A 15,735-nucleotide genomic window follows, 5' to 3' on the forward strand; every position below is an offset into this window, starting at 1 on the left:
TCTCCTCCATTCAAAGTCCCAGCAGTCTATAACCATATGTTCCTGGGCATCACTGTTAATAGTTCCCAGTCTACCTGACACAACTGGGCATCTGTCACTGTCGAAAGAATTGCACTGCTTTGATACACGCACAAGTACATGGACGGAAACACACACACACACACACACACAGACGCATGTGCACACACAACTACAAGGATATGAACACACACAACTACATGGACACATACACACAGATGTGTGCACACACAAGGGTAGCATGGGAGCGCAGTGGTTAGTACAACAATTTCAGAACAGACGACCCGGGTTCAATTCCCACTGCTGCCTGTAAGGAGTCTGTACGTTCTCTTCATGACCGCGTCACTTTCCTCCGGGTGCTCCCACGGTGAAAAGATGTACTGGTTGGTAGGTTAATTCATCATTATAGGCTAGGTTTAACTCAGGGGTTGCTGGGCAGCGTGGCTCGAAGACAGAAGGGCCTATTCCGCACTAAATAAAATAAACAACATGGGCAGGTACGCTTACGCACACAACTACATGGGTGCACACACACATGCAAACACGCACAACTACAAGGACACACACACAAAAACACACAACTACATGGAGACACACACACACACACACAACTACAGGGACATACACACACAGGTACACGAACACACACAACTACATGGACACACACACACACAAATGAAATTCAGGCTGAAATACAGCAGCAAAGCCGAAGAGAAGCAGAGAGGCTGATGCAGCAGATGCCAGCTAAGATTAGCACAAAAATAGGTCAGTCACATTAAATATGTTTAGGCATGTCTGAGTGAGCTACAGAGGAAGGAGGAGAAAGCTGGACACAGCAAGCAACTGCAACTCCACTCTGTGCCAACACCTGATTCAGTTACCAGGTTAGGCGTACAGTGTACGGTTCATCAGGAGTGACAGAAACTGGCCAGATATGAGGCAACGTCAGAGGTCCATTCGCTTAACTGAGCACAATGGTCACATGATTTAGCTGCTAGACCAGTAGTCAACAGGCTGGAATATTTAATTCAAAGAGAATAACTTCAAAGCCTTCCAAGGCAATATGAGTGTTTGAATTCTGTTTTTGAAAATCTGACAGAGTTGATCATTGGGTTGTTGAGAAAACCAACTGACTTACTGATGTCCTTCCCTGGATTGACTCCAGTCCCACTTTTAAACTGCTTAACTCAATTGTTTCAAACATTTGCAATCAAGAAATGCAGAGATTTTAAGATAAAGACCCACCATATCATCAGAACACTGAGCTGTGGCCAATAAGAACCTACACTCCAACAGCAGACAAGAAAAAAATATCCAGAGTTTGGGATATTGTGTCATGGCCCAAACAAATCAAGGCCCAGCAACCCAAGGCAATAAGTTGGAGACAATCACCTCGTTTAGATCTTGCACATTACTGTCTGAATCCACTGCACTTTCTCTGTAGCTGTTATAATTTATTCTGCATTGTTATCTTTTATCTTGTTCTACCTCAATGGACTGAGTAATGATTTGATCTATATAAACAGTGTGCAAGACAGGCTTTCCACTGCATCTTGGTATGTGTGACTATAATAAACTAATACCAGTACCTTCCTAAAGAGTGACACTCAAATTGGGCCCCCTACAATTCGCCTCCCGACACAACCATTGGACAGATGATGCAATAGCCATACCGTCCTTACACATCTGGAGAAGAGGGATGCTTATGTGAGAATGCTGTTCTTGGACTACAGTTCAGCATTCAACACCATAGTTCCATCCAGGCTCGACAAGAAGCTCAGAGACCTCGGCCTTGACCCTGCCTTGCGCAGCTGGATCAAGGACTTCCTGTCAGATTGCCGGCAGGTGGTAAGAGTGGGCCCCCTCACCTCCAACCCTCTGACCCTCAATACAGGAGCCCTTCAGCGCTGCATACTGACTCCCCTCCTTTATTCCCTGTATACCCATGACTGCATTGCCATCCACAGCTCCAATCTGTTAATTAAATTTGCCAACGACACTACATTAATTGGCCTTATCTCAAACAATAACAAGGTGGCCTACAGGGAAGAAGTCATCTCTCTGACACAGTGGTGACAAGAAAACAACCTCTCCCTCAAGGCTGCAAAAACAAAGGAGCTGGTTGTGCATTACAGCAGGAATGGAGACGGGCTAACCCCTATTGACATCAATGGATCTGGGGTTGAGAGGGTAAATAGCTTCATGTTCCTTGGCATCCACATCACCGAGCTCACGTGGTCTGTACACACCAGCTGTGGGGATTGAGAGCATCCTGACTGGCTGCATCACTGCCTGGTATGGGAACTGTACCTCCCTTAATCGCAGGACTCTGCAGAGAGTGGTGCAGACAGCCCAGCGCATCTGTAGTTGTGAAGTTCCCATGATCCTGGATATTTACAAGGACAGGTATGTAAAAAGGGCCCGTTGGATCATTGGAGACCCAAGCCACCTCAACCACAATCTATTCCAGCTACTACCATCTGGGAAGTGGTACCGCAGCATAAAAGCCAGGACCAACAGGCTCCGGGACAGCTTCTTCCGCCAGGCCATCAGACTGATGAACTCAAGCTGATTTGAGTGTACTCTATATTACATTGACTGTTCTATTTATTATAAATTATTATAAATTACTATGATTGCACATGGCACGTTTAGATGGAGACGTAACATGCAGATTTTTACTCACGTATGTGAAGGATATAAGAAATAAAGTCAATTCAATTCAGAAGTATACCAGACGTGGTTAAACAGAGCATTGTGTAACTGTGGCATAAGTTCAGCTCCCTTTATTTTTTTTTGCTCGTAACACAAATCCTAGCATTTCATCAGTCTTGGAAAACAAATGAAATTGCAGGGGCTAGAACCCGAAACAAAAACAGAAAATGAAGGAATTCTCAATGAGCCAAGTGGCCGCAAAACACCAGATTTCACAACGTCCTCTACGTCAGTGACAACAGAGCTGACTCTGAGCGTCCGAGGAACGATCGCTGACTCGGAATGGTGACTGGTTTCTCTTTCCACAGATGTTGCTTGACTGGCTGGGTTCTTCCAGCACTTCTGTTTTTGCACCAGCAACCTCTTTGACTGTATTCTGTATGGCTCTGTACATGTTAAGTATCTATATAAAATGAGTGGTGGGGTGGAGATACGTCTCTACCAAAGCAGGTGTAAGGCGCTCCTTCCCTCGGCTAGCCCGCAGGTCACTCTTGGACAAGGTGTACCACCTGCTTAGCACCCCACCACCAGATCAGGGTCATGTGAAGCCATGGGAGCTGGAGCTGATGGTCGTACGAGCAGCTGGTACATATCACAGATCCCGGTTATGCGACCACTGACGCCAGGCAGACAATCTCTGAAGAGTATTGATAATGGCTGGGGTCACCCATCTTGTAAAGACACTGTCCACAAGACGGCACTGGTAAACCACTTTTGTAGAAAAATTTGCCAAGGACAATCACGGTCATGGAAAGGCCGTGATCACCTACATAATATGACACAGCACCTAGCAAAGGAACGAGATAAATGGAGCTGCAAGTTTCCAGCCATTGACCCTGATTACCTACAATATAGAACCGACTATCTCCTTCAGGTCCAAAGTGAAAAATATTGCACTTGGTTACATTAATCCATTAAAAATCTTTTTTTGGCATTTTAATAGCATTCAATGTCACTAATTCTTATCTTCAGCAATGTTGGAACTATGGCTTTACACTGCAGTCTCTGAATTGCTTATATGCACTCAGTGGCCATTTTATTAGATACCCCCAGTACCCAGGACCTCAGTAGCCCAGTGGTTCCCAGCATGGCCCATTTGCCTCTTCATGGAGCCATGCCACATTTCATATGGACCACAAGTAAAATACAAGAAACTGGGGGCAACAGGGGTTTCTGAATGGGCCTGATAAACTTACAATTTTAATGAAATATTAGTAAAATACATTAAAAAATTAGGAAATTAATCTATGTAATTTAATTGGAACTGAAATGAATGGGAGGAAAGGCTAGATGATACAAGTGGGACAGCAACACAGCTTTGTGTGTGTGAGTGAGTGAGAGAGTGAGAGTGACAGTGTGAGAGTGTGTGTGAGTGAGTGAGAATGAGAGAGTGACAGTGACAGTGTGAGAGTGAGAGAGTGTGAGTGAGTGAGTGAGAGTGAGTCTGTCTGTGAGGGGTGGCGTACAGCTCGTCAATTGTTAACTCTGCTCCTGCTTAACCACGCACAAACTGCCCTTCACACCCTGCAGAGAGGCTCACTGGGCCCCGTGCCACATCCACCCCCAACTCACAAACTGCAGATGGTGGGGGGGGGGGGGGGGCACTGTCTGCAGCAAGGCTAATCAGCAGTTCGCCTTCCCGACCTACGCGTGTCATAATACGTATAAAACGTGACACGAAGGCTGCAGTGAGGTCACTTGCCAGAAGCGGCTAAACTGCAGAGAGGCGAGAACGCGTGAGGTCTATTACATCACTATCTACCACTACAACTTCCATTAAATTCCTGACATGTACATTTTGAAAGGAAGTTCAACTTGCTTTTCTCGATAGTATTGTGTCACTTCTAACTGATAAGCAGCTCAGAGTACAAACTGTCACTAAGTCTGAGATATTTTATCTGTCAGATACATTTGAAAAACTGCATTTATTAAACAAACAGTTACAAGGGAAAAAAAACTACCATCTCATATCATGCTAAGACGCTATACCATTTTCTTTGGAAAACACACATTTTTCAGCAGCTGCTTTGGGCATTGCGAGTTTACACAATTTTCTTGACTGGCTACTCTTAAAATAGAATTGCAAAATGATAGTCTGATGGTATATCCTGCTCATTTGAAACAACTGCACACTGATACGCAGGGGTTTCCCAACTTTTTTATGCCATGGACCAATACCATTAAGCAAGGGGTCCGTGGACCCCTGGTTGGGAATGCCTGCCGATATGGAATTTCAGTTCAGAGACCTGCTGGAGATGCATATTCCAGACTGGGTGGTGGATCCATTTGGGGTGAATGTGAATGATGTTGACACCACTTTGCAAGAATGTCTTACTGAGCTGCAAAGTGATTTAACAGCTGAAGCAAAATTCTTATACAGCCAGCAAAATTTCAGGAGAAGTATAGTGATATTCAAAATAAGTTTCCGTGTCTCTGGGAGAAAGCAGAGTTGTTTTTAATTGTACTCTTATCTATTTGAATGTGGTTTTAGTAAAGCTACTCACTTGCTATCAAAAGTTTGAAACTGTCTTGATGTTGTGAAGAGAGGTGATCTTCGATTATCTTCAACCAAGCTGCAACCAAAAACTCGATAGTGTGCATCAGTCGTAAGGATCTCACTAAATACCCGAAGTAACATTATCAAGCACTTTTTGTTGCTAGCTGTAAGAATATTACAAATAAGGTATCCTATTCAGAGCTTTGAAATAGTTTTATTTTTCATATACACCTGTAACTTTAGATTTAACATATAATACCTGTTAAAACATAAATATTGACTGTACGTTACAATAACTAGTACACTTGACTGCGGCACAATAGTGTAGTGGTTAGCACAACGGTTTACAGTTCAGGCGACACGGGTTCAATTCCTGCCACAGCTTGTACATTCTCCCTGTGACCATATGGGTTTCTTCCGGGAGCTTCAGTTTCGTCCCACAGTCCAAGTTTGCACCGCTTGATAGGTTAATTGGTCATTGTAAATTGTGATTAGGTTGGGGTTAAATCGCTAGGCTGTGCAGCTTCAGGTGCCGGAAGGGCCTATTCCATGCCGTATCTCAGTAAATAAATTACGGAGGTAATGGAGGGTCGGGGCCACACAGCTAAATGAAAGTCACAAGTGGGCCACGGACAGAAAAAGGTTGAGAACCATTGCAGTAGCCCATTCACTTCGAGGTTCAACATGTTGTGCATTCAGAGATGCTCTTCTGCACACCACTGGTGTAACGAGTGGTTATTCGAGTTACTGTCGCCTTTCCATCAGTTTGAACCAGTCTGGCCAACCTCCCCTGATGGCTTTCATTAACAAGCTGTTTTCACCCCCAGAACTGCCACTTACTAGGTGCTTTTTGTTTTTCACACCCTTCTCTGTAAACTCTCTATAGAGATTCGTGCATGAAAATCCCAGGAGATCAGCAGTTTCTGAGATACTCAAACCACCTCGTCTGGCACCACCAATCACTCCACAGTCAAAATCACTCAGATCACATTTCTCCCCCATTCTGAAATTTGGCCTGAACAACAGCTTAACCTCTTGATCACACCTGCATGTTTTTATGCACTGAGTTACTGCCACATGATTGGCTGGTTAGATATTTCCATTAACGAGCAGGTGTACATGCGTTCCTAATAGAGTGGCCACAGAGTTTATTTAGTGCATCAAAGTTCAAAGTAACTTTAGTCAAAGTACATAAATGTCACCATATGCTACCTTGAGGTTCATTTTCTTGTGGGCATTTATCACTCTAAGCCCCCATCACATGGATCCATGTAAGGTTGAACAAATCGCTTCCTGCTGCCTCTGATGTTCTCCGCCTCCTGATATTCATCAAGCTTCCCAGTAAAGTCTACTCCAGACCACAGGTTTTTTTTAAAGGGGCTTTCTTTGGAAGCTCAAGTAATCTCCACTTCTCCACTAATTCAATCACCTTACAAATTTCAGCAGGCACAACCTACAATCACAAGCCCACACTGCTACTCCTTGATTAGCCGGGTGCTTTGTTGTGTTCGCTCACTCCACTCTTAATCAGGAATTTCTTGGGAACTGGTTGCCCGGATTATAATGCTCCATTCACCCTCTCTCACCTTAAGGAGTAGAGAGACCTGTGCATGATCCTCGTACAAATGCGGCGCTCGCAGTACCCTGCTAATGCCAGACCATATAATTTTACGGAATATTGGATTTTATTCACATTAATGCCCCGAGACGATTTTAATTTACTGTTTTTTTCCAATGCTACACAGTAGTATACTAAAATTTCTATGAGTCACCACTATTATTAATACTGGTGTTTTATTTCATATTTAATTAACTACTGGTGTTTAAATTGCTCAGCAGCCCTGGTGGGATTTGAACCCAGTGGCTCAACAGCTTGAATCACTATCTACCAGTGCAGCCATCTATCCAGTTTGCCACAGAACCCAGAGCGCACCAATGTTTCCTTTATCAATATTATTCTGTTTACACTCCATACCTTGTGACGTCACTATCAGTGTCTGGATTCCTCCGACTGTTAACACACTGGACTCTCAGAGGATCAGGAAAGAAAACTTCATACTTTGGTGCCGTGATCCTGTAATTTTCCATTACGTTTTTATCTTCTATGGAAATTGGATTATATAGCCCACAGAATCATGGCTACTTAAGCCAGGCAGCCTTTCTTGCCAACTGCACAACTGGGTGCTGAACCTTCTAACCACAGTCAAGAAAGCCAAAAGTGTATCCCCTTGTCAAACCTGATCGTTTCCCGTCAGTCATCTTATATTTCGACACTCCTGTATCTGGCATCACTTCATGCACATACAGTCTATGTACATTAGCTAATCGTAAATGTACTCTATATGGCCACACGCACAGTTAATTGAACATTGTGATTTATGAGATTGCTTTCATATTTTTATAAAAAAAATACGAGTTTACAGTGGACGTGGAAAGGATATTTCTTATGGTGAGGGAGTCTAGGACCAGAGGACGCAGTCTCAGAATAGAATAGAAGGATTTCAGTTTAGAACAGAGATGAGGAGGAATTTCTTTAGTCAGAGGGTGGTGAATCTGTGGAATCCATTGCTACATACAGTCAGGTTATTGGGTGATATTTACAGCGGAGATTGATAGGTTCTCATGGTGTCAACGTTTATGGGGAGAAGGCAGGAGAATGAGATTGAGAGGGATGACAAATCAGCCGTGATGGAATGGCACAGTAGACCTGATGGGCCGAATGGCCTAATTCTGCTCCTATGTCTGATAGTCTAATATTTATTTTGCTCTTTATGCTTATCGTTTTGTTGTGCTGCACCATATCTGGAGTAACAATCACTCTGTCTGTCCTCCTTTACACTGGTGTATTGAAGAAGCTATCTTGCATCTCAATGGGCAACTGATGAGTGTGAAAACACCCGTCCAAAAATAAGCAGGATGTTCTTAAACCACTATTTATTTCAGGAATACAAGCCTTAAGGAAATGAAAAGCACAATAAAGTTAAGGTCTAGTTTTGTGAGAGAAATGGACACTCCAATTATGTCCTTGCAACAACGAGAGATCAATTGAGGAGGCAACAGAAGACGGGTATGTTAATCAACTGTTTGTTCATTTTTGGAGAAGGGTTGAAATGTTGGGCTCCAGTTCATGTGTATCAGTCTCTCTCAATCACAATTAATCTGCACTACCTTAGAGAACTGCTAACCTTACAACAGTTTCCACTTAAAAATGGAGGAAGAGAAGTCATAGTTCAAAGTTTATAGATCCCTCAAGGTGGTTGTGCAAGTGATTAAGGCTGGCCATTTGGAGATGGACAAACTGTGGGCACACTAGTTACAATCCCTTAAAATTCTATAGGCCCTGAATTCCTTTGTCGATTGGAGGGTAACAAAATCAACCCTGCCATCTAACAAAGTCGGGTGAGGGCCTCTGTCAGTCAGAGTTGACCATGGATAATGGATATTGTGTCCTAGCTCTCTAGCTGCGCAAGCCAGGGCAGCACGATATGGAGAGCAAGCTGTTGCCCGGGTAACAGGCTCCCTCTCTCCACACATCTGATGAACCCAAAGGAACGGCAGAGACTGATACAATTTGGTACCAGCAGTGTCGCAGGAGTTGCCAATCAACATTGAACTCAGTGTTGGACTGCCTTAAGGACTCCAGCTCCGGATCGTCCCCCGGGGTTTACACCCGGAGCCTTTCCCATGAGTGGTTACTACCGCAAGGCAGCGGAGTTTTGAGATCAGTGTTTTCCTTCTCCTAGATGAGCTGCCAACCATGGCTGATGAGCTCCGTCTGCCTGAAGTGCCTGGTTTTTAAGGCACCAGTAACCCGCCTTTGCTCCTTCTCCCGTCCGTAGAAATGGTTCCATCGGGCTTAGTAGCTAAGCCGCACGTGAAGGCCAGGAGCTGGGCTTGGTTGTCAGAGGCTCTTTGAGGTGCACACATTTGGGAGCATTTAATAGGTAGTGGGAGCTTGTCCCCATTACCGCCCCTGGCTATAACAAGTTGAAAGAGGGAACAATCTACCCGTTATTTCAGTGACTGCTCTCCACCACTGGGACCATTGTGACAGCCCAGCCTGTACTTAGAGCAAACACAAATGAAGCTGCATAATGATTACCCGCTTACGAGCTCTAACACAGAGTCGGAGTTACACAGCACAGAAACAGACTGAACGGAACGGAAAGAGGCTCAGCAACTTTAAATTCCTGTGTTATAATTTCAGAGGACCTGCCGTGGGCCCAGCACATAAGTGCAATTACAAAGAAAGCACACAACACCTCAGTTTCCTTAGGAGTTTGCAAATATTTGGCATGACCTCTAAATTTTTGACAAAATTCTACAGTGTATAGTGTGGACTATACTGACTGGCTGCATCACAGCCTGGTATGGAAACACCAATGCCCTTGAATGGAAAATCCTACCAAAAGTAGTGGATACGGCCCAGTCTGTCATGGATAAAGCTCTCTCCACGAAACACAGTGGCAGGAAGGCAGCATCCATCATCAGAGACCCACTCCATCCAGGACACGCTCTCTTCTCGCTGCTGCCATCAGGTAGAAGGTACAGGAGCCTCAGGACTCACACCACCAGGTTCAGGAACAGTTATTACCCCTCAACCATCAGGCTCTTCAGCCAAAGGGGCTAACTTCTCTCAATTGAAATGTTCCCACAACCTACAGACTCACTTTCAAGGACTTCATCTCATGTTCTCGATAATTATTGCTTTTTCTTTCTTTTTGTATTTACACAGATTATCATCTTTTGCACAGTGGTTGAACGCCCAAGTTGGTGCGGTCTTTCATTGATTCTATTCTGATTATTATTCTATGATGGATTTATTGACTATTCCCGCAAGTAAATGAATCTCAGGGTTGCATATGGTGACATGTATATATTTAGATAATAAATTGATTTTGAACATTGAACTATATCTGCCGCTGACCACACTAATTACAGACAGGCTACAACTGAACAGTTTACCTTCATGAAGATCGGCTGATCATAAAACTAGATTCATTTTATTCTTCATACCACCACATCCCACCGCCGATCAGCTAGGCATTTAGAATTACAGCTATCGGGAATAAATTGCTGGTTAGCTTGGCTGGGAATTTTTCTTTGAAAAAGAGGAAGCAGAAGGGAGATTTAATTGAAGTGAATGTTTTGAGAAGCTTTGATAGCAGCTATAAAAAGCACATTTCTTTCACTCAGTAGAGAGGTCATAACTAAAGCACAAAATATACACAGAACACCACAGTTTAGTACAGGCCCTTTGGCCTACAATGTTGTGCTGATCTATCAACCTAAGGCACAATCAACTTATCCATCCCTCCTATATTGCTCAAAAACCTCCATTTTTCTTTCATCCACATGCCGAAGATGCTTAAGTGTCCCTAATGTATCTGCCTCTAGCACCACCCCAACAGTGAATTCCACGCACCCACCATTCTCTGTGTGGGAAAAAAACCTGTTTCTGACATCCCCCCCTATACTATCCTCCAATCACCTTAAAGTTATGCCCTCTCGCATTAGCCATCTCTGCCCTGGGAAAAAAAGATACTGGTGGCCCACTCTGATAATATACACCTCTATTAAGTCACCTCTCATCTTCCTTCAAAGCAAAAAGAAAAGCCATAACCCTAATCCTAACTCTAGGACCACAGGACACGCTCTCGAATCCAGGCAGCTTCCTGGCAGTAAGTTGAGGTTAAGATGAGAGGTTGAGGGGTGCTTTCATCGAGTGCGTGATGGAGGCAGAAACTATTGCAACTTTTAATAAAGTTCAAAATTCAAAGTAAGTTTATTATCAAAGTGGTATATGTCACCAAATACTACCCTGAGATTCATTTCCTTGAAAGCAAAACAAAGAAATGCAACAGAATCAATGGAAAACTACACACAAAGACTGATAACAATGTGCACAAGAAGACAAATTGCAAATACAAAAATAAAACAATTAACAATGAAAAGATGAGTTCTCAAGTCCTTGAAAGAAAGTTTCATTTAGAGCTGTGGTGAGTGAAAGTGACTCTGGTGGTTCAGAAGCCTGATGACTGAAGGGTGATAAATGTTTCTGAACCTGGTGGTATCATTCGTTTGTTTTGTGCTGTGTTGTATGACATGGGCGATCATGGTCTTTCCATGACCATGATTGTTCTTGGCAAATTTTTCTACAGAAGTGTTTTGCCATTGCATTCTTCTGGGCAGTGTCTTTACAAGACAGGTGACCTCAGCCATTATCAATACTCTTCAGATTTGACAGCCTGGCATCAGTGGTCGCATAACCAGGACCTGTGATCTGCACCACCTGCTCATACAACCACCTGCTCCCGTGGCTTCATGTGACCCTGATTGTGGGTAAAATCAGGTACTACACCTTGCCCAAAGATGTCCTACAGGCTAGTGGAGGGAAGAAGCTCCTCACACCTCCCTTGGTAGAGATGAATCTCTACCTTGCCTGGCGGCATGGGACCCAAATAGATACTCAAAAACATAGATACTCCAATGAGTACAGACTATAGCATAAACTACAAGATAAAGAACAGAAACATGGGATCAGTGCACAGAGTGCAGCAGAAACCACATCCATGATTAAAGTGCATGGGTTTCCACCTTTATCTTTCAGCCAGTATGGATTCAAATGGTCTGAATGGCCTTCCCCTGCATTATAAAGTTTCACAATTCCACAATCCGTCAGGAGGAAGATTAGGATTCTGATTCAATCTTCATTAAAGATTCCATCCAGCACGCACAGTGCATCAATGGCAATAGGATATGATAAAACAGTACGGTGGGATCAAGTCGCGACTTAACCAGGATGTATCAAAGTCAATGTACCAGACTGCAGGTTTACTGAGCTGAGTCAAAAAGAGCACTCCTCTTAGCTCAACAAGAGACCGAGAACATAAAATCAATGCAGACTAAAAATTTTGAGGTAATACATCAGTATTAATTCAACAGGGAGAATTCATCATCAGAAAGGCAGGAGTGAAAAATCTACCAGTTATAGGATCGAAGCTCTTTGGCACAATTTTAAACATAATCTTTGTTTTGGTAATGAATATAAGAAAGTGAACTGTGCCACCGTAAACAATCAGCAGAGGCCAAAATGCCCGAGGAGACGAAGGAAAACTGCCAGGGAGGTCTTGAATAAAGTGAAAGCAAAGAGTAACATGATGGGGGAAGGGAAGCGTTTCAAGTGAGAGGTGATTCACGGATGGAAAGCAAGGCATTTCGCGTTGCTGTCTGTGAGGAGTTTGTACGTTCTCCCCGTGACCACGTATGTTTCCTTCAGGTGCTCCAGCTTCCGTCCTACAGTCTAAAGACATACTGGTTGGTGGGTTAATTGGTCATTGTAATTTGTCCTGTGAATATGTTGCTTGTTTTCACACCTTGTGGCGCATCAAGCAGCCTTTTGTATACTTGTACTTGTCCGTTTTTTAAATGAGGCAGAGTTGCTAACTCGACCGACGCTCAACCCAGCACAGACGGAAAGCGTGCAAGGAGCCGGCTGGATTTGAACTCGGGGAAATTTGCCTCGAAGTCCGGTGCTGATGCCACTACACCACCAGCCGGCAAATCCTGGGATTAGGCTAGGGTTACGTTAGGGTTAAGTCAGGGTTGCTGGGTGGCACAGCTCGAAGGGCCAGAAGGGCCTGTTCCATGTTGTAGCTCAATAATTAAATAAATTGAATGGCTGAACACAGAGAAGAGGAACTACTTTAAGTTCTTGTACAATCCTAATGCTACCTGAGCAACAGAACACCGTGCACCACCTCTTGCACCACCAGGGACTTGCTCCTACTAGCGTTTTCACACTTGTTTCGCACAGTCTTTTGCTGCAACACCTTGTATAATTAATTTATTTACAACTTGCACATAACTTACCTCTGTGTTCAGTCTGAATCTACGTGCCTGCGATTTTGTTGCATGTGAGATTTCCATTGTGTCCGTACCTCACTGCAATTCTGCATACAACAATAAACCCGACTCGTCTTGACTCAAAATAGTTACGGAGGCAGAATGGGTACTTCATTTGCCAAGGCACAGATTGTGAGGGCAGAGGGGGCACGCTCAAACTGTTCAAAACGTTAGTTAGAGCACAGCTAAGAAACTGTCAGTAATTCTTATCACCACACTGCAGAAAGGATCCAACAGTATGAGATAAAGTGCACAGACTATTTACAAGAATGCTCTGTGCTGGAGAACTACGGTTAGGAGGGACAGCCTGTCCAGGCTGGGGTTACCGTGGAAGAAAGGTGACCACGGGAAGATGAAAAGTTCTGAAAGTTCGAAACAGGCTAAACAGGATTCTATTATAAACGAAAGGTCAGTCGCAATATGATTCAGGTTTAAATTAATTGGTAGAAGGGATTAGAGTTGGATTAAGAAATAATTACTTCACTCAATGATTGGCAGGAGGTGGAGAGGCAGAGAAACTCTTACCACAATTAAGCAGCACGGGAACGAGCACTTGAAGAGCCATAAACTGCAAGGCAATAGATCAAGGGTTGGCAAATGAGATCCACCTCCTGTCCGTTTGTAGTCAGTGCAGATACGTTGGGCTGAACAATTCTGTCATTTTTTTTAATGATTCTATGAACACCATCCCTCACCCTTAACATCAGTGCTTCTCTAAAGGCCACACACATCATCAACTCCACTGGTTGTTCAAATACATTGTGGATGAGTTTCCCCGACCTGCCCATTACGTGCTCGCCACTTTTCACTGCTGCCTTCGGGAAAGAGGTACAGGAGCCTGAGGTGCCATCAAAGTCCACAAGGCCCTGCACAACACGGAGACTGCCTTCTCCCTCCACCACCACCACTCAGCTGACCCCCACTGCCTCCATTCCAAAGAAATCAGTATTATGATCAAACCAGGAACCAAATTCCTGGTGTACCAAGCAGCAGAGATATATAACTGGAGCTTGGAGGCCTGGTATCTGCAGGTCTGAGAGGAAGCCTGTCCTGGAGTTGAGTGTGTGAGTGGATAGGAACAGAACTTGTGTCGCTGTCGGCTTGTTTTATTTTGCTGCTGTTGCCACCGCTTGTGTTGTTCTGCTGATTGTTGTGGGCATGCCAGGTCGGCACTGGAATGTGTGGCAACGCTAGCGGTCTGCCACCCGCCCAACACATCCTTGGGTGTGTCGATTGTTAAATCAAATGAGGTATTTCACTGTTTGTTTCCACGTACGTGTGGCAATCGGAATCTGAATGTACGGTATATAGAGACATAGGGTACCACCACACAGAACCAGACCCTTCAGTTCAATCCAAACTCTTATTCTGCCTCGTCGCACTGACTCCCGCCTGGATTCTATATATAACTGCCCTCCATACCCTTTCAGTTTATGTACCTATCCAAACTTCTCTCAAATGTTGCAATCAAACCTGCATCCACCACTTCTGCTGGCAGCTCGTTCGATATTTGCGTCACCCTTAGGGTGAAAATTATAATCTATGTATGTACGTTAGTTGTTTGCTGCTGTTGTGGCCCATCCACTTCAAGATTCAACGTGTTGTATGTTTATAAATGCTCATCTGCACACCACAGTTTTAACACACAGTTATTTGAGTTACTGTCACCCTGAACCAGTCTGGCCATTCTCCTCTGACCTCTCTCACTGACAAGAAATTTTCTCCCACAGAACTTAATGGATGTTTGTTTTTTTGTTTTTCACATCATTCCCCGACTATTGTGCTTGAAAATCCCAGTAGGTTCTGAGGTCCTCAAACCACCCTGTCTAGATCATTCCATGGTCCAAGTCACCTAGATCACATTTCTTCCTCATTCTGAAAAAATCATCTGAACCTTCTGACCATGTCTACATACTTCTATGTATTGAGTTGCTGCCGCACAACTGGCAGATTAGGTGCTTGCACTATTGAGGTGTACCTAATAAAGTGGCCACTGAGTGTATGTGGACAACCAGTGGCAGAAGCACCAACATCAGCAATGGCAGAAGGGGAGAAAGTCACTTTGCAAAATGCTCCTCACCCACAGGCAGATCAGCATCGTCTCCCACGCCAGTATCCTTGGGATCATACGCGACCTGCCTAACTCATAACTCCAGACAACAAGCCTGAGCCACCAGAAGAACAGAGAAAACACCTCAAGGACGTCCCCAAAGCCCAATTGAGAAATCTGCTCCATCTTGGGACTGGCTCAGGGGAAACCCTGGCCAGAGCCACTCAAACCAGCACAGCAGGGTACAGAGTGGCACCGAGCGCTTCAGGACCATGTGGTGGCCAAGCACAAAGAAGTATGCAAACAGCCCGTCCATCCCGTGAAGCTCCATCTGCTTCATCTGAGGAAGAATCACAGGACACAGAAGAGTACGGCAAGGGAACTCATGATGTCTGCACTGAACACGATGTCAAATTAAATCTCCTCAGCCTGCAGATGATCCACATCCCTCCATTTCCTGCTTATCTAAAAGCCTCTTAAATACCGCCATCAGATCTCCTTATATAACTACACCTGGCAATCTGCTCCAAGCACACCACTCTAAAAGCAA

General features: G+C 44.2%; 1 protein-coding gene across 2 annotated transcripts in view; it reads right to left on the reverse strand.

The window, feature by feature from the left end:
• Positions 1 to 15,735, reverse strand: part of LOC140740839 (chromodomain Y-like protein 2) — a 200,057-nt gene that overhangs the window by 122,893 nt on the left and 61,429 nt on the right. Inside the window, exon 1 of one of the 2 annotated variants that reach the window (XM_073070390.1) lies at positions 13,103 to 13,299. The exons of the other annotated variant lie outside the window; for it this stretch is intronic. Coding sequence (XP_072926491.1) covers positions 13,103 to 13,159 — 57 coding nt within the window. The 5' untranslated portion in view covers positions 13,160 to 13,299. Of the gene's footprint in view, positions 1 to 13,102; positions 13,300 to 15,735 lie in introns of those variants that run through there. 2 annotated transcript variants of the gene reach the window in all.

Source organism: Hemitrygon akajei, chromosome 17, assembly GCF_048418815.1.
Source record: "Hemitrygon akajei chromosome 17, sHemAka1.3, whole genome shotgun sequence".
NCBI lineage: Eukaryota > Metazoa > Chordata > Chondrichthyes > Myliobatiformes > Dasyatidae > Hemitrygon > Hemitrygon akajei.